The following is a 24,779-nucleotide window of genomic DNA, read 5'->3' as shown; positions in this document are numbered from 1 at the left end:
ATTGACTGTTTCGGCCATTTTAATTCTAAATTTCTACTTCATGCAACATTTGATTTCTGTAAATAATTTTAAACGTTTTGTTACTTCAAAATGTCTATAAATTCGTGTATTTATCTATTAAAATTATTATTGTTTAATATTTTTGGTTATTTTTTAATAGTAAATTAAGACTGGAAGGATCTTGAAAAGTATTTTTTTTGTATACATCAGTCATTTTGACTAGTGTGGTAGAAATAGGTATACTGAAAATGGTGGTATATTTAGTGTTTAAATTTTTACTTTGAAATTGTTTACTTTTAATTCTGTTAATTTAACTGTTTTTTCTTTTCTTTTTATACAGAAATAATATATTTTTTTTCTCGTTTAGATAAGATTATCTTTTTATCTTTATATTTATATATTTTTCATATTAGTCAAATTATTTTTCTATTAGGCACGGATAAAGTTAACAATGTGAATAAATTAGAAAAATTTTCAAATCTAATAGAAAAACATAAATGTTTTGTTTGAAAATTTAATTTTATTTCAAAAATAAAATAATCAAGTTTTCTCCTTTTTTTTTTTTTCTAATGAAGTTCAAGACATTTTAGAATATTTTGAAATTTCAAAATTATTATGTTAATAATTCATTTTTATATATTTTAAAATACTTCAAACATTGACCTAATCATTTTTAAATATTTTCAAATACTTCAAACATTTGTTCCTAATCATTGTTATACATTATTGTGCAAAGTTTATACATGCAATCACTAATAATTTCTTATCACGTAATAAAATATAATTATAATTTTAAAATTGTTAACGTCAAAAGAAAACAAAAAATATATAAATATTTTATGCTTATTTCTTCATTATTTATATTCACTTTTTCAAGAATATAATTATTTCCTTTGTAGATATGAAATGTTAAAATCTAGTCAAGGACAAAAATGAACGATAAAAATAAATTAAAAAGAAACAAAAAAAAAAAACAAAAAGAAAAAATGATATTTTTACTATTTTTTTTTTTTGTTACATATCATTTCAATGACGACTTTTAACACTACGATTAGATATCAAATGAGCAATTTATATTTTGTCACGACATCCTCTTCACAGATTAATCTTTTGATTTTAATTTTATATTCTCACGTATCGATTTATCATTTTCTTATCATTTCTATTCTAAGGAATAGCAATTTTAAATAGAAAAACTCTATCGATCGTTGAAATATTATAATATTTTTTATTTTTTTTTTTTTTTGTAAGAAAAAAATGGATGAAGCATTCATTGAAATATATAATAAATGTAAATAATATATTTTTTAATTTGTTTCCTTTTGATATGTTTTGTTTATAACTTATTTGTTGAAAAATAGAATGATAACGGCATAAAAAGAAGACACGATTTTTCTTTCGTTTTTTTTTTTTTTTTTAATATTTTTTTTTTATCCAAATTTTTTTTTTTTACATTACATTCGATCGTTCAAACGATTTTTCGTGTATTTCTTTTTCTTTTTTTTGGTTTTCTTTTGAAATACGAACAAAAGTTGGAGGCAATGAATTTTTTTCTTTTGTTTACATTTTTAAATAATTATTATTATTATTTTACTTTTATTTTTATTTGAATAATATATATATTTTTTTTTTTCATATAAAGCTAAAGATGATGAAAGTACGTGGAAAATTTTACATAACGAAAGAAATTTTCTATAACTCTTGAAGTTTACAAAAAACTTTGAACTTTCATCTTCTCGTAATAGCAAGAAAACAAAAACAAAAATTATACAGTCTTTTAAAATTATTTTTCCTTATTTTCTTTTTTTCTTTTTTCTTTTTTCTTTTTTTTTTATTATTTTCTACTTCCTTTCGCAAAAATATAACGACAAACATATTTACACGAGTTATTTTGTATTCTTTTATTAATCAATCGATCGATGATCGATGATATTATTCTTCATTTATGCAGCCATTTTGTTTGAAATATATATATATATATATATATATATATATTATTTTTCATCTTTTCTTTTATCTTTCATATACTTTAATTTATATTTTGTATTTTCCTTCATATATATTATTATTAGTTTTCTTTTTTTTTGCAAATAATTTTAATTTACAGATCAAGATGTCTTATGGAAGACTCAATTTAATCAAAATTTGATGATTTTATAACTTTAAATATAATTTTATATAAATTTAATGATATACAATTGAGAGAACACATTTGTTCTCTTTTGTTTCTCGAATCGAACGAGTTAATTTACATGTTCTATTTTTTAATATGTTTATTTTTTTTTTTTTTTTTTTTATAGAAACAAAAAAAAACAATTTCATATGATATTATATATGTACACACGTATTTAACAAAACACACACAAACCTTGGGAAAATTTGGAAAAAGACAAAAAAATATTATACATCAGTACAATTTACAAAACATTTCTTATCTATGATATCTCTCTCTCTCTCTCTCTCTCTCTCTCTCTCTCATTCTCTCAGATACAATCTGTTAGATTTTATTTTACAATCGATAATATTCTAATAAGAAATAAATCATCAATTCATCTAAACGCGATAACTCCTCCTCTTATTATACTTCTTTAGGACAAATTTATGAAATAATCAATAATTTGTTTCAATCGATTTACACATCAGATAAGATTAAACGTTTGTAATTTTCTTTTTACTATCGACTTGGCATACAATCGATACAATGGCATACATCATACAATCGTTATTAATTTCTTGGAATTTTATGTTACTCTCATTTTTAATTTATTCTCCATAATTTCAATTGGCAGTAGTAATAACAACGAATTATGATGATCGATTTTTTCTCGAGAAGAAAAACAAAGGTTTGTTATTGTAAATCAATTATTATACAATATTGTGTGATTTGTGAGAAAAGCATGCCTGCTGCGTTTCGTCATGGCTGCTTGATGAACGTTTGCGTCCTGTGTTTTTTTTATCGGTAAGGTTCCCCCACGTAACACGAAAGCTTTTCTTTCAAATCTTTCAGTAAAAGTTTCGTTAAATATTTCCTAAAAAATATCTTTCATAAACCTTTTGAATCTTTTCATCAAATATTTAACTGATAGAGTAAAATCTTTTGCAAAAGTCTCTGAAATGCGGACATTTTTATCTTGTAGAAAGATTTTTATTTTAGAAACCTTTTCAAAGAAATGTTTTAGAAAGTTTGTATGTTATGTGGGGGGACCTGCTTCGCAAATCACCCCGATGATTTTGGGATGGTGTAGGACTGAGATCACCCTCCTACCCTGAAGATCTTTTGATCAAGAAACGTAACTTAGGCAATTATATTATAAGCTGAGTGTAACCGGTTGCGAGGTATGGTCTTTCAAGACCGTAAGTCAAAAATTGATTGATTGATTGATTTATTTATTGTGAGATTCGTAGAATATGTTTGGGAAAGAAAACGAAAAGAAAAATAAAACAAATACACAGAAATAAAAAGGAGAAAATGATAAATCGTTAATTTCTGCCATGTGTTACATAATTCGAAGACTTTTCGATCAAATATGGCATACACGATATATATTACAGATAATGTATAAATAAACAACGAATTAGAAACTTATAGTTTAACTTAATTATATAGATGCTATTCTAAACATAGAATCAGAATGAATATCTGAATAATATATTTATATTTCGCTTGATTGATCTTTGAGGCACCTATGTATTTATAAATAAATTGATCATACTAGAACGAAATATTTAGTCTCTAATGTTTGCTCGTAACGATTCGATGATTTTTTTTTCAAGACAACAAAAAACAAAACAAAACAAAAGGAAAATAAACAGAAGAAATAATAATAAAATTTAAAAAAAAATTAAAAAAGAAAGGAAAAGAAAAGAATAAAAATATTATCTACATATAAATGTAATACGATTAGGACAAACATCCGTATATAAAAGAAAAAAAAAAAACAAAAAAATATGAAACACGTTTATAATTCGAGCTTATGTTTGGGAATTAATGGGTTTAATATTGGATGTTGTCCTGTTTTCTTCGGATATCATAAACGACGTGTACAATTCGATTCGCGAATGAATTTTGCCCATGTGCGATTAGGTGTTAGATCACCTTTACGTACGAACGGTCTACTTTGATCCATGACGGTTCTATAAGTCTTGTCGTCATAAGTGCAAGTTAAACTCTTACGAAGTTTCTCACCACCCGTTTCAAAGTTGGCAGGTTGACTACCAATTAAGACGTGAAGATCGTTCTTTACTTTTTCAGCCCAATCCCACATTTCTACCACCGAACAATTGCAAACGAATGGATTACCTAATAAATTAACCGACAAGAGATTCGGATTTGATTTGAAGATTTTATAATTGATCGATTGTAAATTGTTATTGCTGAGATCCAAGTGTTCCAATGATCTTAATAATTTCAAACTAGACAAATCTTTCGTCTCTGATATTTTGTTATTAGATAAATTCAATCGCGTGATATTTCTTGTTTTGGAGAATACGTTCTCGTGTAAATGTGAAAGGCCACAGTCGCTTATGTCAAGAATTTCAAGATTGGATAGTTGCGTTGGTAAAAGGGCATCATCTTCGGTGACGCTAAGTGGATTACCACTGAGCTTCAACTCGATCACGTTCGTTATGTTGCGATCACCAAAAACCCTTAGATCGATCGGGTTGCGAAGATCGCAATTATTCATCTCCAAACTTTCTAATCTCGTTAAATTGGCGAATAAACCTTCCTCCAAAGTGTGAAGCGTGTTTCCTGATAGTATCAGTTTCTTAAGAGAAGTCATTTGAGCGAATGTATTATTTCCAACATGGCCTAAGTCGCAATAAGACATATCCAAAAATTCTAAGGAACTTAATGGACTTAACAAAGAAACGAAAGCATCCGATAGTGGATTATGTGAGATATCGAGTTCTTCGAGATTTTCAAAAACCTCGAATGCGGTCGGTAATTTACGCAAGTGACAATGACTTAGAGAAAGTTTGTGAAGCTTAGGCAAGTGGCGTAAGACTACAGTCAGATCAGCAGCCAACATTGGATTGCCGCTAAGATTTAATACTCGCAATTTACTAGCGTTTATAAAGGCTTCTTCGGATAAGCGATCCTGAAGATGACAATTGGACAAATCCAACGATTGCAAGTTATGCAGGTTATGACCAAGAGTATTGCCAACGTCCAAATGTTGAAGTTCGTTGTCAGCTAATACCAATTGTCGAAGATACAAATTTTTAGCGAAAGCATCTCTCGGCAAATAATTAATCGATGTTTTTCTAATATTGAGATTCTCCAAACGAATGAGAGGTGCTAAAACATTCGTCCAACTCAATTCTTTCAAATCGTTCTCCTGCATCTCGAGTTCTCGCAAATTTTCCAAATGCGCAAACGTATCGGGAGACAGGTGAGTCAAGTTGCAGCCGTTCAACTGTAGATACTCGAGATTGGTCAAGTGGTCGAACGGTCCAGGTTCTATCCTTTGTAAGGGATTGTAAGACAAATCGAGTTTGTTCAGATTCGTCGTGTTATGAAAAAATCGTGTATTCAGTTGATGAATTCCACAGTTACTCAAATCCAAATAGAGTAGTGTGCGACAATTTAGGAAAGGGCCCTCGACCGTGGCTATTGGGTTGTTCTGAAGTTCCAACGTGATCAAGCCTGGACTGTCCCTATTAGAGGATAAGAGTTAAACGTGTTAAACGTCTGTCTAGTTTCATATACGATGTGTCATATTACCTAAAAGCTTCTGGATCCACGTGCGTTATGGCATTGTAGGAGAAATCCGCGTCCAAGAGATACGTCAGTCCAGCGAAAGATTCGTAATTGAGTTGGGCAAGTCGATTATGTGCCATCTGCAGTCGCCTCAGCTTAATACCATGTGGAAACGATCCAACGTGTTGTATGTTATTGCCATTCATGTCAAGTATGTAGACATTAGGACTGAGTTCGTTATATGGTATGCTTGTCAGGTTGCTTTCCGAGCAATCGGTAACCCAGTTGATACGAAAGTAGTGACAGTGACAGTCCACCGGACATTCTTGTTCGACTAATTCCCCGTTCAAAGAGTAAGTCGATGTTGTTAGACAAGCTAATAGCAGGAGTAGTCCTAACATCCTTCTTGCTGTTTGATATCTAAATTGAAAAACAAGACGATATAGAATAACTTCTCTAACAATACGTATTATCTGATCATCGTATGAATTAACGTGACATATTTAAATGACGTACAAATATGACAGTGTACAAGAAAAAAAAAAAAAAGAATTATTTATGAACAAACGAATGGACTAAAGGAGCGTCCATTATTATAGATTATCATCACGCTGAGGTGAGTAGTTTTGGTCTCGGTGGTAAATTACATTGCAGAACGTTATGGCGTTTCTCTCTTTTATCCCCCCACCCTCCCTCCTCTCTCCCTTCGTTGGAATAAACGAGTGCTACGGACAAAGGAGAAACTCGTCGGTGCCTCTGGCAAGAAGCAGAAAGAAGAAAGAAAGGCGGGGGATGAAAAAAAAACAAATAAAGCAAGCACAAGAAAGAAAGAAAGAAAGTAAAGAAGAAAGAGAGAGAAAGGATGAGACTGGTGGAGGGAAGGGGTGGGGAAGGAGGGAGGGAGGGAGGTAGTAGTTGTACAACGAACGAAGCTATGGGGAATAGTAGGAGCTTTACGAGAGAACGACACGGTAGGCGTTCCACACGGTCGAGTGATTCCTGGAGCTTTTCCACCCAAAGCAACAGAGTTTGCTTTCGGCCTCTGCCCGTTTTACCCCGACGACGACGACGACGACGACATCCTCCCTTGAGGGGGGAGAGAAAAAAATAAAAAGGAGAACGGTGAAAGAGAGAAAAGGACGGTGGTCTCACGAAGGAAAGCGGCGGTGGTACATTTTCCGTTTTCGATCCCTTCCTTCTGTATTTTTCGCTGTCGTCTTGCCTTTGGCGCCGCGAATCGTCTCTCTTTCTCTCTCTCTCTCTCTCTCTCAGTCTTTTTTCTCTTGAAATCTCATTTCATAGGAAGGATTCCCTAGTACTCGTCGTAGTAGTTGTCGTGTCGTTGTCGTTGTCGTTGTCGTTGTGTAGTAGTAGTAGTAGTATTCGTCGCGGTGGTGTTCATCCTTTTCCTCCTCTTGGGGAACGGCCGAGCGCGACAGTCATTTGCATTCAAACTCCACCCGAGACATTCATACTTTTTGCAAATATCGTCTTTCTTTATGCGTCAGAGTTCAGCCTTCGGGAGAGACTTCAGACCTACGGGGCGGACGTTTTCCACTCGAATTTACGTCTCGGCTCCACCTAAGTCACCCCACGTGATCCTCCCACACCTAAACTCCTTTCACCCTTGTACCCCACCCCATCCCAAAACCCCCTATTTTCACTGATTTTATCTTCCCCTTTCTCTTTTCTGCTTGCTATCTTTCTTTCTTTCTTTCTTTCTTGATCATGTATACGAGGTAAAACAAAAAAAAGAAAAGAATAAAAAAAAGAGGGGTGTCCCTCTCTACTTTGGATAATTAGCTTTCTTCCGCTTTTGACTCCCGAAACAAACGCGATTGCTCGTTACGTTTTCTTTCCTGAATCCATGGGACACTTTGAACTTGCAAAATAAAACAAAACAAAATAATATGGCAGGGACAAGGAGTATTCTCTTAATGATCATGCCTCGACTCGAAGGTTGTTGGGTAGGAAAAACAAAATGATCAAAAAAATAAAATAAAATAAAATAAAAAAAAAAGGAAAGAAGAAAAATGGTTATTCCAACTCGTTTTCTAAAGCAACCAGTTAATTTCAAGGACCACTTGCCCCTAACCGAATATTCTTTCTCTCATTCTCTTATTTATATTCCATGGCTGTGTGAGACCAAAAATAAAATGGCGTTGGTCTAGCATTTTGTTCTTTATTTTTATTTTTTTCTCTATTTTTCTCCCCCCTCTCTCTCTCTCTCTCTCTCTCTATTTTTATATCCTTTTTTATTTTAAACAATAAAATGAAAAAAGAATGTATATATATATATATATATATATATACGATGAGCAAAGAATTTTACAGGTATTTGTCGCTTATCGTGTTTACTCGACCATTTTAATTCTCCTATCACCAAAATTATACGCACACCGGTTCGTTGAACTCTCTAATTAGTGGACAAAAAATTTTACCATGATAGCTCCCATTTGTGTTTGTTTTATATGTACCGGGTGAGCAAAATAGTTCGAAATGAAATGAAAAACCATTATTTTTGTTTTGTTTCAATGAGATAAATAATTTAAATTTATTATTTTAAATAATAATAATAATAATAAAAAAAACCCCGAAATAAATGGTTAAGAATTTTTTCGAATTCGGTATTAATATCGTACAAGCACTTAAATTTGTCAGTAAGGAAAAGAAATATATTTCTCCCTCTTATGTAAAACGCGTGAATCTCAAATCATTTTGACACGAAACTTCCATAGAAATACCTCACCCCGTATGGGGTGTTCTCACCACCGTGTTATGCTTGAACGAGAAAACGCGTCAGCGAATCATGGAACTGTTTAAATCTACGCGCGCGTTCCAAACGCGGTTCGTGTCGTCATCCTGTCGTCCCTTTTGCACTTGGAAAGATTTATATTTACATGGGGTATATATTATATATACACATACATACACACACATATATATATATATATATGTATATACGTATGTTAGAGATTTACGAATAGGCGAATTTGAGCTGGACGAGAAAAATGCTGAACGAGAGAAAGAGAGAGAGAGAGAGAGAGAGAACGAACATCGTCACGATGGGAATGAATTCATGAGTACGATTATGCTAACTTAAAGGACGGATGCAAGCATAACTCGTGAATAAAAATTATTACTCAAAAGATTCTCTCTCTAACATTAACTATGTAAGTATATGTTTGTCCTTTATGTATTTGGGTGTGTGTGTGTGTGTTGTGTGTTTGTGTTTCCAGGTATATATGACGATCATGGATAAAAAGATGACTGTACATAACAAGTCATACGTGTTTTCACTGATAAACTCTGAAAGTATGAATAAAAAGATAATAAATTATAATAAGAAACATAATTCTTATTTAGTATATATATATATATATATATATATATATATATATATATATATATATATATATAATCAACTGTTAATTCAACTAGTTATTTATAATTGTCTTTGTAAAAAATAAATTATCATATTTGCAATTATATCTGACACTGTTAAACATGGTTGTTTATTTTTTTATTTTTTTTTTTAGAATTAAATTTTAATATTAATATGAAATTAATCTGTTAGATCGTAAAAGTATCAAATATTTAAAAAATTTTTTTATTTTTTTTTTTTTTTACTATAAATTGTTAACATTTCAAATAATATTAAACAAAAATGTTCTCTCTCGAGTAAGTAATATTACAAATAATTATTCACATTATATTTTGAAAGGATACATAGAATACGATACTTAAAAAGTGTGGCTTTAATAAAATGTGCAAAATTTCACAAAATAGAGAGAACAATTTTTTTTTTCTTTTTTTTTTTTTTATTCAATGTCTCAAGTAAGTAATTTAAGAAATAATCGTCTCCGTGACACTTTCTTAACAGTGTGCTGAGAGAATATGAGGAAACTTATGTGTAACGTTAAATAGGTTGACCTGAGATAATTAGCCTAAAAATAAAATCTAGAGTAATACTTAAGTTGAAATTATGAATTAAAATTCATTGAAAAACAAACAAAAATATAGATTAGATTTTTATTTTTTTACGATTAAAATATTGTATACATTAGAATTCGTCAAATTAGTCAATTCTTTTTAAAAAATCTAATATACGTTCTTGGCAAGGATTATCGTTTCATCGTAATGGAAAGAGAAAAAAAAGAGAAAGAGAAAGAGAAAGAGAGAGAGAGAGAGAGAGAAAGAGAGAGAAAATAGATCAGTATCGTATGCAGCATGTATTTTTAACGACTCAGCCATTTTTGATTACGCTGCACAGCCTACATATGGTCGAAAACAATTTCCCGCGAAGGCCGTTTGTTCAATTAACGAATAAATTACCAAAAGGTACGACGATTATCGATCTACAAATATATATATTTATTTGATATATATATTATATCAAATATAAATGCAAACTAACCTAAATAGTTGCTTCACCAAATTGAAAAATAATTAAGTTTTACAGATATTCAAAATGGCGGTATAGTAAGTATACAATAATTTTGTAACACTAATTAAATATTTGTACCTTCAAATGAATATTAAAATAAATGATATTAATAAATTCATCATTGATATTTGTATTAAATATAAATGCATACAATCCTAAATAGTTGCTTCACCAAACTGAAAAATAATTTAGTTTTACAGATATTCAAAATGGCGGTATAGTAGGTATACAATAATTTTGTAACACTAATTAAATATTTGTACCTTCAAATGAATATTAAAATAAATGATATTAATAAATTCATCATTGATATTTGTATTAAATATAAATGCATACAATCCTAAATAGTTGCTTCACCAAACTGAAAAATAATTTAGTTTTACAGATATTCAAAATGGCGGTATAGTAAGTATACAATCATTTTTGTAACACTTTAATTATAGATATTTGTACCTTCAAATGAATATTAAAATATTGTAATGTTGTTAATACATTAATCATTGATATTTGTTATTTTCATTCGTATATACTTTTGTAATAATATTTGCAAACGGAAATTCGTCTTTCGAAATAAACGACAAAATTATTCTAATTCTATTTAATTATTCGATAATTAATTTGCGTTGTTGTTTCATTCTTCATGAAGACACAACTTTTGGGACATACTGTATAATAATGTGTGTACCTGCTTGTATCTTTATATCTAATAGGATGAATTATATAGGAAGGACGTTCCCTATTCTAATCGAGATCAAAATGTTTTATCGATCGATCGATCGATCGATCGAAGTTTCACTCAATTAAGTAAACACATTGAACGTGAACGGTGATTTTCTATCTGGTTAAAAGCATTTGCGAATAGTGTTTCATTATTATTACGCAATACCCAATAATCGACACCTTTTGAATGAATTATCTTCCGAGTGCGAAGTTTCTATTTCATACATACATATATATATACACACATACACATACACATACATATATTTACGAAAAAAAAAATAAAATAAAAAGAAAATTATAGTATAGAAAAAAAGAAACAAAAAATAAATAAATAAAAACACGAATATTTTTTAATACATATACATACACATTACACTTAAATAAATTATTCGAAGAAGAAAGAGAGAGAAGAAGAGAGAGAGAGAGAGAAAAAGAAAGTTTGTTTTTAGAAACAATATTATTAAAATAAATTAAAAAGTGAGAAAATACTGAAAATAAGAAAAGATGATTCTTCTTAAAGGTTATGTCGCCATAAAATCGTATGATTCACGTAGTACAAATAATCATGGCCAATGACAATGACGCATATGCATAATTTATCAAAATAGCATGGTCAAGTTCAATTGTTTTGTCTGATCGTATTATAATTATCGTCTATTATACTTTCTATAATTATATGTATAAAAATATAAGTTTATATTTAAATAAGAATATTATATACAGTGAACATATACCACACATCAATTGGTAGGTAAAAGTTTTACAAATGTTATCTTTTTATTCTTAATTAATTTTTTTTTTTTAATTTAAAAACATTTTTATACTTGTATGAATGAACATGCATATAATACATGTATATAGAATTTTGAAAAATTTTCGTAATTTTAATTTACATTTAATACGTATTTATATTTACATACTAACACATATACAGATGATATAGAATTTTCAAAAATTGTATTTTGGTTTATCTTTTTTTTTTCTTTTTTTTTTCAAAAGTGAAAACGTATTTTACTTATATACAAAGTTCATTATATTAAGTATTCTAATATATTATAAATAAATAAATAAAATATATTTTAATAAAATGCAAACTATAATAATACTATACTATACTATATGTATATTATATTAATATATAATATATTATTATATATATATTATATATGTATAATATATTATACATATTAATGTATATGAAATAATTTTGTATTAATTTAATTAATTATCTTTCTTCTTTTCTATTTTTAATCTTCTTTTTTCGTATAAAACATAAAAACATATTGATGTATAGCCACGCATACACATATATATATATATATATATACATACGTACCATGTGAGTCACTAAACAGAAAACAAAGATGTCACCGGAGTGTTCGGTTTATTTCAAAATTTGCACTAACGTTTATTTCACTTAATACGATTGAATATTATAAAAGGTTGTATATATGGTTAAACGTTAAACGAGTTCTACTTTAAAATCAAGTTATTTCTGACGACCGGCGAAGAGAGAGAACAACACTGTCGAACGATCGTAGCGAGACCTGGTGTCAGATACGAACTGACCCATCTCTCTCTCTTTCTCTCACTCTCTTTCTCTCTCTCTCTCTCTTACCTATCAGCTTTTCTTTGACGTAATGTCCTCTCTCTTTCTATCTTTCCTTATACATATATCTTATTATCTTTCTCTTTCTTTCTTAGGGTTGCACATCTTCTTACTCTTTCTTTCTTTCTTTCTTTCTTGCTTGTTTTCCCTCTCTCTTCAACCTATCTAAATAACACACGTGTATACGCTGCCATTGTTACATAACCTCGATATTCGTCGATATTCGTCGATCTTCTCGAATCTTCGAACAAAATCTGACCAATCAGCATCGGAATATAATTAAGCTTTTTCCCGCCATTTTTTTTATCGCGCTTTTTTTTTTTTTTGAATATTTTACCGAAGAATTACGAAAGTTTTTTTAACATAAATGTAATCTGCAGAGATTTCGAAATATATATATATATCGAATAATATGTTTATGTTATTTAGAATGTAAATTGTTACAATCGATTTATTTATTTATTATTGTTATTATTATTTTAAATCTTGATGATTTAATTTTTGTTTTATCACGTTCTAGATAAAAATACATTTCAGACAGCAGTTTATTTACGTGGAATAGATTACCATTATAAAAAGCGTTAGTTTCCATTGAAAAAAAAAATAAAGTTGATCTTTGAACAACCTCAAAAAAAAATTCCACTAAATGAAATGCATGAAACATCATCAAATGGCCATATTATTAACATTTTGAAATTGGCAATCGATTGTCAGACAAATTATTATTATTTTTTGTTTTTTTTTTTTCAAAATTTCACTCTTTCGAAATAAAAATTTGTGGTTACTTGCTGTATAATATTACAATATATTGAATAAACAATAGGGTAAATTGAAAAGTTTTGAATCTTGAAGTGAATTCAATTGAAAAGAACAAATTTTGTTTCCATGTTCGACAGAACATTTTACAATCCATCTATATAAAAAAAAAAAAAAAAAAAACAACAAATCAAAATCAATGAAAAAGCTCGTAAAGTAGTTCGTAGTTCGTAGTTTGAATACTAAATAGGAATTTTTTGGAAAATTAAATTTACGATTTGGTTTTAATCATGATAATAAATGATTCACAACGAGTATCGATAATATGAAGTATTGTTTTAATCGATAACAAGTATCGAAAACCAATATCAAGATTACATCGACGTCATTTAGATACACGGTTAAATATATATATATATATACATACTTATTTACGTATTTACAATTGTCATAGTAATTCGCAAGCTATCGATACTTCCTTTCTAAATATCGGTCAAGTATCGAGGAATCATCGATTTGCAGTTAAACGAGAATAGACTCTTTCGTTGAGTATTTCGAACTAGTTGTTCCAAATATTGCTAACACATATACTGGGTGTTTCAAAATAATTATTATTTTCTATTTATCATTAGTACATATTGCAATGAAATGATATTTGTCCTAATTATATTAATAAACATAGAAGTTTTATTTGTATTGATTTAATTCAATGAAACTTGAAACTGTTAATTGATTTTATCATACGACCCCAATTGATTCTGATATCTGAACTCATATTAAATCAATCGTTTATGGGACGCATATCAATAGAGAAGAAGAAGAAGAGATTAATTAATTACTGGAATTTCTATTCTTGTTTTTTGATGATCCTTGTAATTGTTCCTTGTTTATTATTATTTCAAAGAATTTCATCGTTCAATTTATACGACGTTACACATTGTCTATCTATTATTATCTGTGTCAACAATAATTGTCGCTTTGAATTATGAACAACAACAATTTTCTTTTTTTTATCATCCTTTTAATACAACATTTACTGTAATATTTCAATAATTTGACTAAATTGTAAATGTGTAACTAATACTTGAGATAAAATATTCATAAATCAATATTTTCAAGTGTGTTATTGTTACTTCAAAAAAAATGTACACGTTATGACAAATTTAATAAATGAATTGTTATTCGTTGTTAGAAAATTGTTCTCTTCATTTCTTTCATCATCATCATCATCATCATGAAAATAAACTCAATTTTGGGGAACCGTTTTTTTTTTTTTTGTTTAATATTTTATTACCAACAGTTGTTTTTGATTATAATGAGAAAAAGTTACTTTGAAACGAAACACTTTGAATACCAACGTACAGTTACGAACAGTTGGACTATTGTTCTTGTTTAAGAAGTAGAACATTGTGGTATATTCACGATGGCGACGACATAATAATAATAATGCATAACGTATTGATACTCGTGAGAATTTACAATAATTATATGCAAGAGAAAAAGTAAATATGTTTTCGTTTAGTCCGTTTTAAAAATGTCCCGTCTATTTATTTTCAACGTATTACAATGAAATTTTTGTTGAGTATGACAGAAATGTTGAATTGTATGTCTATTTTTTTGTTTTTTTTTGTTACTTCAATTGATCATCACTTTTGAATAGGACCCCTTTTACATTCATAATTATTCCTAAATGGAATATCATTCGTACTAACATAAGTGTTACGTCATGTTCTTTCAAAAGAACATATGACATGTAATCTTTTTTAACTACGTTGTTTGCGACACGTATCTACTATACTTGCATTTGCAAGTTTACATAATTGAAATAATTGAAATAATTGAAAAAAAAAAACAGAAAAATTATATTTTAAATTGATAATGATAATTATTATTATTAGGTTATCGGGAAAAGTTCGTGACGATTTACGATTCAAATGAAAAAAAATCAGATTTAAAAAGTTGAAATTTTCAAGTTATCTGAAAAATGGAGAAACGGGGTTTTTCATACAAAATGAATCTTATATAATTTAATAAATTTATATAAAAAAAAATTTCAATGCGTTGTGCGTTTCGATTTTCCGTCAAAATCGGCACGAATTTTCCTCTTTTTTTTTTTTTTATTCAACTTCAGTTATTACAAAAAAAAAAAACAAATTAAAATTAGAATTCGAAAAATTAGATTATGACTAGATTAAATGAATTAACAATAATAATAATAATAATAAATATTAATTAAATTCATCATAAATATTTAACAATTTGAAGAATGTTCTGAAACACAAATAAAATTTTATTAAATTTACAAATAAATTGAAGAATGTTGTGTGGTCTATCATTCTATACATTGTATCAAACTTATACAGTTAAATGCTAAATAGATACACTATCAAAATACATATGTAATTTGGACAACAAATTTTAATATTCCACCAATATTCTGTCTGGCATTTGCCTTTTTCATCGTAACACACACACACACACACACACGGTACGTTTAATAATCAAAAATAAAACTAAAATGTATAATCATTCAATTTCGTAAATATTCATTCAGTTTTCGTTATAACGTTCGTATATACCGCCATTTCACTAGAAATTCCGCTTTTATCGACACACGTTTAAAATTCCCCGCTCTTTCATCAGACATGTCTCTCTTAAAACTTAACCTAATTTTTTGCTAAAATTACTGCTAAAATAAAAACAAATAAACAAATCAAATTCATTTAATTACATGCCACATCGATGTTATAGGTTCGATAGAATTAAATTTTTAACAAATCAATCATCAACATTTCAAATATATCATTCTGCATAAAATAATATTTAGGAAAAATTATTTTCTAAACGTGAAATATAACAAAAAAACAAAACAAAACAAAACAATAAATAAAAACCGATATTTATAATAAATCAATGAAAAAATTGTCCATTATCGTAATCGTTTGATCGATGTTATCAAACATTGCAACGAAAGACGAGAGAAAAAAAACAAAAAAAATCCAAAAATTAAAAATGGTGGCGTATGGTGTGAGAAAGAAAATGGAGGGGGGGGAAGTAGTGAGAGTGGAGTAGAGTGGAGTGGGGGGGGGGGAAAGGAAAGAAAAAAAATACCAACGAGGGTTGGAGAAAATTTATGCGGTAAGGGTTGCTAACCGAATGCGCGAGAGAAAAAAAAAAGGGGAATAAAAAGGAATAAGAAATAAAAAAAAAAGCAAGAACAAAAAAAAAACAGAAAAAAGAAAGAAAGAACATAGAAACGTACGTAATAGAGAAAAATCGATCGATGGTATGCCATTGACTAAGAATAAAACGTCGCTGGTAGCGACTCCTGTAAATATGTTGAAAATTGTGTAAATGTTACCTGTAGAAATTATTGAACAGGAATGACACTATCTGCATTTCGTCGTCCATGTTTTTCTCTTAGGCTTCTTTTACCGGTAATTCTGTTACTATTAGTAACATTTATAATCACTACCACGAGTAATAATGACAACAACAACAACGATAACGATAACGACACAACAACATCAACACAAAATGACCAACTACGCGAATCAATAAGAATTATTACGTGAAATTATAATTACGCGTTAATTTATTTATTTAATTTTTTTTTTTTCAACGAATTATTTTTCAATTCTTCACCTTACGTCAAAAAGGTTCTTCTCTTTCCAACGAGAAGATAACGATTACAACATACGACTTACGCACTAACAGAACCACCACTAACATATACCTACACATGCGCATGCGTCTCTCTCTCTCTCTCTCTCTCTCTCTCTCTCTCTCTCTTTCTCTTTCAATCAACGAACATAATTTACTTACGAACAACGACGACTTTTTGCGAGTAAGAACACGTTGTTATGAAAAGTAATTTCGCTATATCATGTATAATATATGCTATGTAATACTATACCATATCGTCGGTTTTCCCCCATAAAATATGGAAGGTCTAACTCTATTAAATAGAAAAAACAAAAAAAAACCAAATATATATATATATATATTATCTCTATTTTCATTTCGCGCAAAATATACTGCGCAGGCGGTTAAATATAAAACTCAATTGTTTATACATTTTTTTTTTTTTTTTTTTTTTTTTTAAATAAAAAGTAATGTGGGATATAATTTACAATGTGTGTGTGTGTGTGTGTGTGTGTTTTCTTTTTTCTATTTTAATGGTTACTGTGATAAATATAATTTATTTATTTATTTATTTATTTATTTAATTATTTATACTAGAAAAGAAAAGTTTACATAATAATAACAAAAGTTACTACATAATCAATTCTACAAGAGTTAAACATAGTTACCTGTACATAGGCTGGTACATAATTTAAATTACTAATACTTAATAATTAAGATAATATAACAAAGATAATAAAGATAAGATAATAACCTAATATAACTAAGAAAATATAATTACATTGAAATAACATTAATAAACTTTAGAATAATTTTTTTTTTTTTTTAGGTAAAACATTTCTACCTTTTAAGATGACAAGTTTTTAAAAGCATTCTAAATTATTACTAATTTTAATGAATATTTTCAAGATTATATAAACAAGAACAAATATAAATCTGTTTATGAAAACATTCGTAATAATTCGTATGATTTCATCTCTCAACTTTTGGATCAATAAAACGAACAATTTGTTTTTATAAAATAACTAGGGATGCCCCGTCACGCGTTGCTGTAGTTCACAATCAGACCGATATACACGTCTTTAAGTCAACGAATTACCTTATACCGCCATCTGTTTAGAATCTTATCGAACTAACAGAGATAATCATGACTCGTTTGTTAATAAACAAATAATTTGCGATTATAAATTGAGATATAAACTATCCTATCTTTCAAGTGGAATGAAATTGTACACGGTGTGCAAAATTTTATTCAAATCAGTTCAGTAGTTTAGGAGTCCATTGCGGACAAACAACGTGACACATAATATATATATATATGTATATAAATATTTTTTATATACATGCATAGATATATGTAAATCGTATATATGAGACTGATGTTAACAAGTTTTATTTTATTTTATTCAAATTGATATGAGTTTGATCGAAAAAGAAAATGGTTTCTAAATAAAGCTGAATACTTTTCAACCAAGACAAGTAGATATTTAGGTTTGTACAAATGTAAGTATATGTAAGTAGATGAAATGACAGTGGAAGACAGGTCATCATGTAAAATGTTAAATCGACGACGATTAAGCACTATGTATACACAGATACATATATCCATTTATATATACATATATATATATATATATATATGTATTTGTGTGTTTGTATATATATATATGTGTGTGTGTATGTATAACAAGGGGGCAATCAAGAAGCGCAGAGAGAACGGAAATAAGATAAAACAACGAATTTGTCGTTACGATTTAATCCCTCGCCACTCTGTGAGACTCGGAATTGTTCTTCTTGTCTGGGCATTTCTCTAACGATATTTGCCAAAATGAAACGCAGCAAAAAGTCGGCATTTTCGTCGTTGTCTACCATAGGATTAAAACGAACAATATGAATATTTTAATTGTCGGAGTCGAGCTTTACTCCGTTAGTGAGTGAGTGAGAAACGTATATAAAGACAGAGAAACATAGAAAAGATAAAAAAATAAAAAAGAGAGAGAGAGATAGAGAGAGAGAGAGAGAGAGAGAGAGAGAGATAGGAAAAGGTTCGTCGCATATAACTTCGAAATGCAGGAAGTCCGGCGTCACGGATTATAGGAATTTTTATTTGCACGGATGACGTCGTCGACGTCGGTCTATAAAGCGTTAATAAAAACACAGAACACCAGCTTCATATCAAAGGTATATATATATATATATATTATATATACCATATATACATCTGTATATATGACTTATTATTATATCGGGTTGTCCTCAAAGTAATTTCGTTTATTGCACAGAAATATATCGTTATGGTTACGTTAGGGTTTAATTTCCCTTCTCCCCCCTCCTCCCCCCCCCCAAAAAAAAACACACACACAGTTTGTAGAAAAATAATCTTGTAATAATCTTATTAAAATAGAAAAGGGTTAATATTACTAAAATATCTTCATTTGAATCAGATAACTATTGTAACTTTGAAATACTATTTTTCTTAGATAATAGTTTATATTTTTAATCCTTGATATAAATATGTATATTTTAACGTATAGAAAAATATTATTTACACATACACAAGGAGAACATACTTGACAAATATATTAATGTTTTTTAAATTCTATATAGTTTTAAGGGTACATTAAAACCATAAACTCTTTCTGTACAAGCTAGTAACACCCAATACTCAATCGTTGTTAAGAAAAATAGCAGAGAATTTTCACATGCATGTAATTAATTTATGGCGATCAAATAAAATATTGTAGTATTTTTAACCCTTTCACTCCGATGGCTGTATATATACGCCCTAGAAAAATGATACGCAATAATGTACGAAGAGCGTATATATACGTTCCTCAAAAGTACACGATCAAATATGAAAAAATAAAACGCTCCGTATCATCCAGCGATTATATTTTGTCTCAATCATTCCAGAGCGAAAGGGTTAAAATATATATAAATGACGTGTCACGTTGTTTGTTCGCAATGGATTTCTAAACTACTGAACCAATTTGAATAAAATTTTGCACACCGTGTGCAGTTTCATGAAAGTTGAAAGATAGGATAGTTTATATCATTCTAACAGATGGCGGTATAAGGTAATTCGTTGATTTAAAGACGTGTGTATCGGACTGATTGTGAGCCACAGTAACGCGTGGCGAGGAACCCCCAATCTACTGTATATAATCTTATGTATAGAAAAGAATGAGATAGAAAGAGTAAGAGAATGAAAAAGTTTGTGTAAGAGAGAGAGAGAGAGAGAGAGAGAGAGAGAGAGTAAGGAATAGAGGGTAAAAGTCGTGCGTGCGGAAAGTGTCATAAAACTGACTCAAGGGTGTAGTTTCCTCAGGGGTTGTATGTAAAGCACGGAGTAAAAAAAAAGAGAGAAAGAAAGAAAAAGAAAGAGAGAGAAAGAGAGAGAGGGAGAGAGAAAGTGAGATAGGAAATAAAGATAGAGCTATAAGTTTGCTATAGGATTTGTTTTTCCTATTCTTTTGTACTTTTTCGTATTCCGGTATTAAAAAATTTCTCTTTTCTATTGTAACGTGTTGGTAGCGTGTCAAGAGAGAACATAGATGCGTTCGATAGGCGTGTTAATATCCGTAGGAGACAATGGGGAAATCGATATGGCTTTTATACCATGTGTGTATTATGTTATATATATATGCACAGGCTATTTCAAAATTACTATTCCTATTTGTCGAATCGTATAGAAAATATGAAATTAAAAGATTATTTTTTATTTTATTTTATTTTATTTTTTTTTTTTTTTTGTATGAATTAAAATTGATCTAGATTGCTATTAAAGTACTTCGTTATCTAGATAATAGAATGAAAATTTTGATAATTATTCATTAAAGTTGATCTAATTATTATTTGAGTATCAATTGATTTTGTATATTTGGAATTTGAATCGAATTAATCGCGTCAAATTTTACGCATATTATTTTTATTAAAAAAAATAAAAGGGTTTAATTAATTTTTAGAATTATTTTTATACTAGCGATGAGAGATAGAGAGATAGAGAGAGAGAGAGAGAGGCTTAGTATAATCGTTCGCAGATGTTTCGAAGAATTTATTCGTTTAATTATACAACATACTTTTAGCGTCATAAATGGTGGTAGTAATTTAGAACAGATTTTATATAATTGTTTTAATACCATTCTCTCTCTTACTCTCTCTTTCTCTTTCTCTTTGTAATATTTCACTAATATGTAGTAATTAATCTCTATGTAACCCAATTTTATTTAAATTCACAATGGAAAAAAACATTTCCGACTACATTTATTTGCCCTTTTTACTTGGAACATGTTGCAATTATATAAAATGTAGATACACGTTTTAAAAAGGAGAACAAAGTTAACCTTGAAGTTAATGTTTAAATTATTTTATTTTTTTTTTTTTATATGACAAATAATATAATAAAAATATCGTAATATTTTCATAGCAAAAAAAAAAAAAAGAAAATTAATTGGAAAATTAGATTTAAAATAATTTCTAACTTTACCTGTTTTTTTTTTCTTTTTTATTGACAACATTCGAATTATTGAATTTGAAAGAAAAAAATTATTATATACTTTGTACACGTTAATTAATTAATTAATAATATTAATAATAATAATAATTTTATGATGATAAATTAAATAGAATTTTGAAAAATACTTGGATCTATGCGTAACATTAAATACTTCATTTCAACATTACGTAACACTGAAACATTAAAATTAAATCAATGAGTTGTTGCTTTTAACCTGTTCAGATAGTTTCTCGTTTCTTTCAAATATTATTACGATAGTCAATTAAAAGTTTAATATTAATTACAATAAAACTTTCACACACATACACACACACACACAGTATCCGAATGAATAGGAGAACATAATTGTTAGCAAGCAAGAATTTTCATTACGTGAAATACTCATTTTTTATTATGATTGTTAAACGTGTATGTATTTAGAAAATATGACAGAATACAGTGCAGTATAGAATGATTTAATAAAAAAAAATCTAATAATGTAAAAAGACTAATAGATAATAATAGACAATAGAATTAGAAAAATGTACGATAAGGTTTTGGCTATGGATAGAATTAAGAAAGGATACTCAAATTTCGAATAATACAATGTTTTCATAATGCATTATGCGAATAGTTGAATTTTGGAAAATTATTAATGTTGTTCGAAAAGTAATTAATTTTATTTCTATTTACAATTCAAGATATAAATTGTCAAATTGAGTAAATTTAACTTCTCAATTATTTGTTATGCAACGATTAGTATTTCCATCCTTTTCTTTATTGATTCTTCATTTCCAATGTAATCCCAACCCCCCTCGCCCCCAAAAAAAATACTACTTGATAAATCAAAACACACAAGAAAGTAACGTTTCGAAATTTAGAGTAAGATTAAATATCAGTAAACTCAATTAAAGTAATTACTTTAAAAACAATTACAATAGATTGTTCAAATACTCATATTTACGTACATTGTACCTCTCTATTCATTCTATATATAATATTTGAAAATTTCAATGAATAATTGTGAAACGACCAGTACGTATGTGTGTACACTTCTACATATATCTCTGATTATCTTTGTTACCACTAATACAGAGTCAAAGTTACATATAATATATTCTATATATATATATATATATATTATATTAAGTAAACAAGTGGTCTAGTTCGCGACACGCGTGAATCTCAAATGCGCATATATTCATTCGTTCTTGTATAATAATACATAAGTAAGTATATAAATACATCTATCTATCTATCTATCTATCTATCTATCTATCTATCTATCATATCTATCTATCACGTGATTGAACGAATAGAGTTTGAATATAATGGTAGAGTAGTGTCACCCTATAGTTGGTGTCGTGTCGTGTCGTGTTTCGTGTAATATCGTCTCGTTATTAAAGGAAATACGAGAGACGTTTATGTTAGCTGCTCCGATGGAAAGCAGAAATCGTAGGAGAGGTGGTTTCATCCTTCCATGATGTTTGCTTAACGAAATAGCACATACAAGTCTAGCTGTTCATCTTTAAGTTCGTGTTACCTCGAACAACGACCTGCCAATTACAGATAGACGACCATTTTCGATCAACTATGCCGAATCGACTGGATGGATCATCGATTTAACATTGCTATTGACATTGGACGTGACAAACGTATATTTACCTATATTAATCACCATTCGATTCGATCTCCTATAACCCCCATCCAACGAACACCATCATCCCACTGTCCCACCATTCTCACTTTTGTGATTGTTCTGTAATAAATAATTATCTATGGAATGGGTTATTATATTGGTAGGAATTTATTTTTTATATTACCATTAGACAAATATTTTGTTATATGTATGATATAATATAAGTAAATAATTATATTGTATGTAATGATAATTAAATAGATAGTTCGATTAATAATATATTATTTATTTTATTAATACTATATATAATATACCTAAATCAATAATTATTTAAATTATACTATATTATATAAATATAAATATTATTAAATAATTTATTAATATTATTATACAATATTATAAAAAAATAATTTGAAATAAATATCAATAATTAATACTATAATTGAAATAAAAAGTACGCACGCGCGTATTATATTTAGCGTTAATTATTCAAATCTTTTTATTATTTTTTAATCGTATTAAGAACAATGAAATGAACATATATAAACGATAAAAATAAAGAGACCCTCTCTTTGATAGAAAGGAACGATATCGAACGTACCAATGTACACGTACGTATAAACGAACGAACGAACGAACGAACCAACGAACGAACGAACAAGCTCGTGTAAATGTCCCCAACATACGACGATACTGAAAGAGAGCGAGAGAAAAAAAAAAAATAAAAAAAAAAAAAAAACAAAACAAAAGAGTCCCCGACGTTCGCATGCACGTAATTCGCGAGTAATTCATTTACGCTTATCAACGTTAGATAATCACGACATGAAGAACTCCGACGACAATGCGATCAATTTGTGCGTATCACGTTTCTTACACAAACTAAACCGATGATAATTCGTGAGAGAAAAGAATTTGAATTTTTTGTTTTTTTTTTTCTTTCTAATTCATTTTCATTTTATCCAAATTTTTTAAACTTTTAATATCATCGTCCGTTACTATGGAAATCGATCAAGATATTTATTAGGTCAAGTCATAAATAACTTCCGTTTTTTTATGAGACAAAGAATGACGTTTCTGCGACTGATAAGTGCAAGACATCTTTTAAGGAGTTTTTTTTTTTGCACTCTTTGCAATTGTTCAACGTATCTATTGGATTTTGTTCCAATATTACCTTTAAAAGGTTCGTCAAAGTCGGAAATACGTCCCTGCACTCGATTCATCTTTTAAGATCGTATCTCCAGAACGAAATTTTACAAACCAATTTCTGACTGCCCTATCAGTTATCAGTCCTGCACTGTATACGCTGCATATTTTTTCAGTTGCCACTTTAGTGCTATTGCCTTGTTTCAATTCTTAAAGCATTACATGTCGAATGTGCACTTTTTACTATCCAATTTCAGTGGTTAAGAAAAACGGTTAAATGTAACATTGACTACATAAAGAAACATGTGTGCAGATCACACGTGTTAGAAGTGCAATCTTCAAAAACTAAGTTTCGAGAGAATGAGACGAATAGAAAATATCTGCTGTAGGATAATTGTATTCTCTTCTTATTTAGTAACGCGGCCGTTTCATTGCCTCCCACCGCTCCGTTACATAGCCGCCTACCGTTCCGTTACATTTTTTCAAATGACACCCATTCTAAAGAAGTTTTCACTTCAAAAAGTTGATAGAGTGTGCAGATCACACGTGTTAGAAGTGAAATCTTGAAAAAACTAAGTTTCGAGAGAATGAGACGAATAGAAAATATCTGCTGTAGGATAA

General features: G+C 28.8%; 1 protein-coding gene and 1 long non-coding RNA gene across 3 annotated transcripts in view; both read right to left on the bottom strand.

Moving 5' to 3' along the window:
* Nucleotides 1-1,966: 1,966 nt before the first annotated feature.
* LOC107064078 (uncharacterized) lies at nt 1,967-16,959 on the bottom strand. 2 transcript variants are annotated; one of them, XM_015316355.2, is made up of 3 exons: nt 16,598-16,959; nt 5,726-6,121; nt 1,967-5,658 (listed from the first exon to the last, which is right to left on the bottom strand). In XM_015316355.2, exons 1-3 carry the CDS (start codon nt 16,645-16,647, stop codon nt 4,029-4,031), a joined length of 2,076 nt encoding a protein of 691 aa, XP_015171841.1. In that variant the 5' UTR covers nt 16,648-16,959; the 3' UTR covers nt 1,967-4,028. The 2 variants fall into 2 exon arrangements, with proteins under 2 accessions (XP_015171841.1, XP_015171842.1); XM_015316356.2 differs by lacking the exon at nt 16,598-16,959 and adding an exon at nt 12,208-12,408.
* Nucleotides 16,960-21,527: 4,568 nt separating this feature from the next.
* The window catches only part of LOC149030639 (uncharacterized), a 28,499-nt gene continuing 25,247 nt past the window's right edge, over nt 21,528-24,779 (bottom strand). The window contains exon 3 of the long non-coding RNA XR_016178480.1: nt 21,528-23,135. This is a non-coding gene — a long non-coding RNA (uncharacterized LOC149030639). The remainder of the gene's footprint in view (nt 23,136-24,779) is intronic.

This window comes from Polistes dominula, unplaced genomic scaffold (assembly GCF_049000335.1).
Source record: "Polistes dominula isolate Pdom_NZ unplaced genomic scaffold, Pdom_raw_medaka contig_77, whole genome shotgun sequence".
NCBI classification, from domain to species: domain Eukaryota; kingdom Metazoa; phylum Arthropoda; class Insecta; order Hymenoptera; family Vespidae; genus Polistes; species Polistes dominula.
Note: the sequence above shows the minus strand (reverse complement) of the source record. Positions and strands in the feature narration are given on the sequence as shown.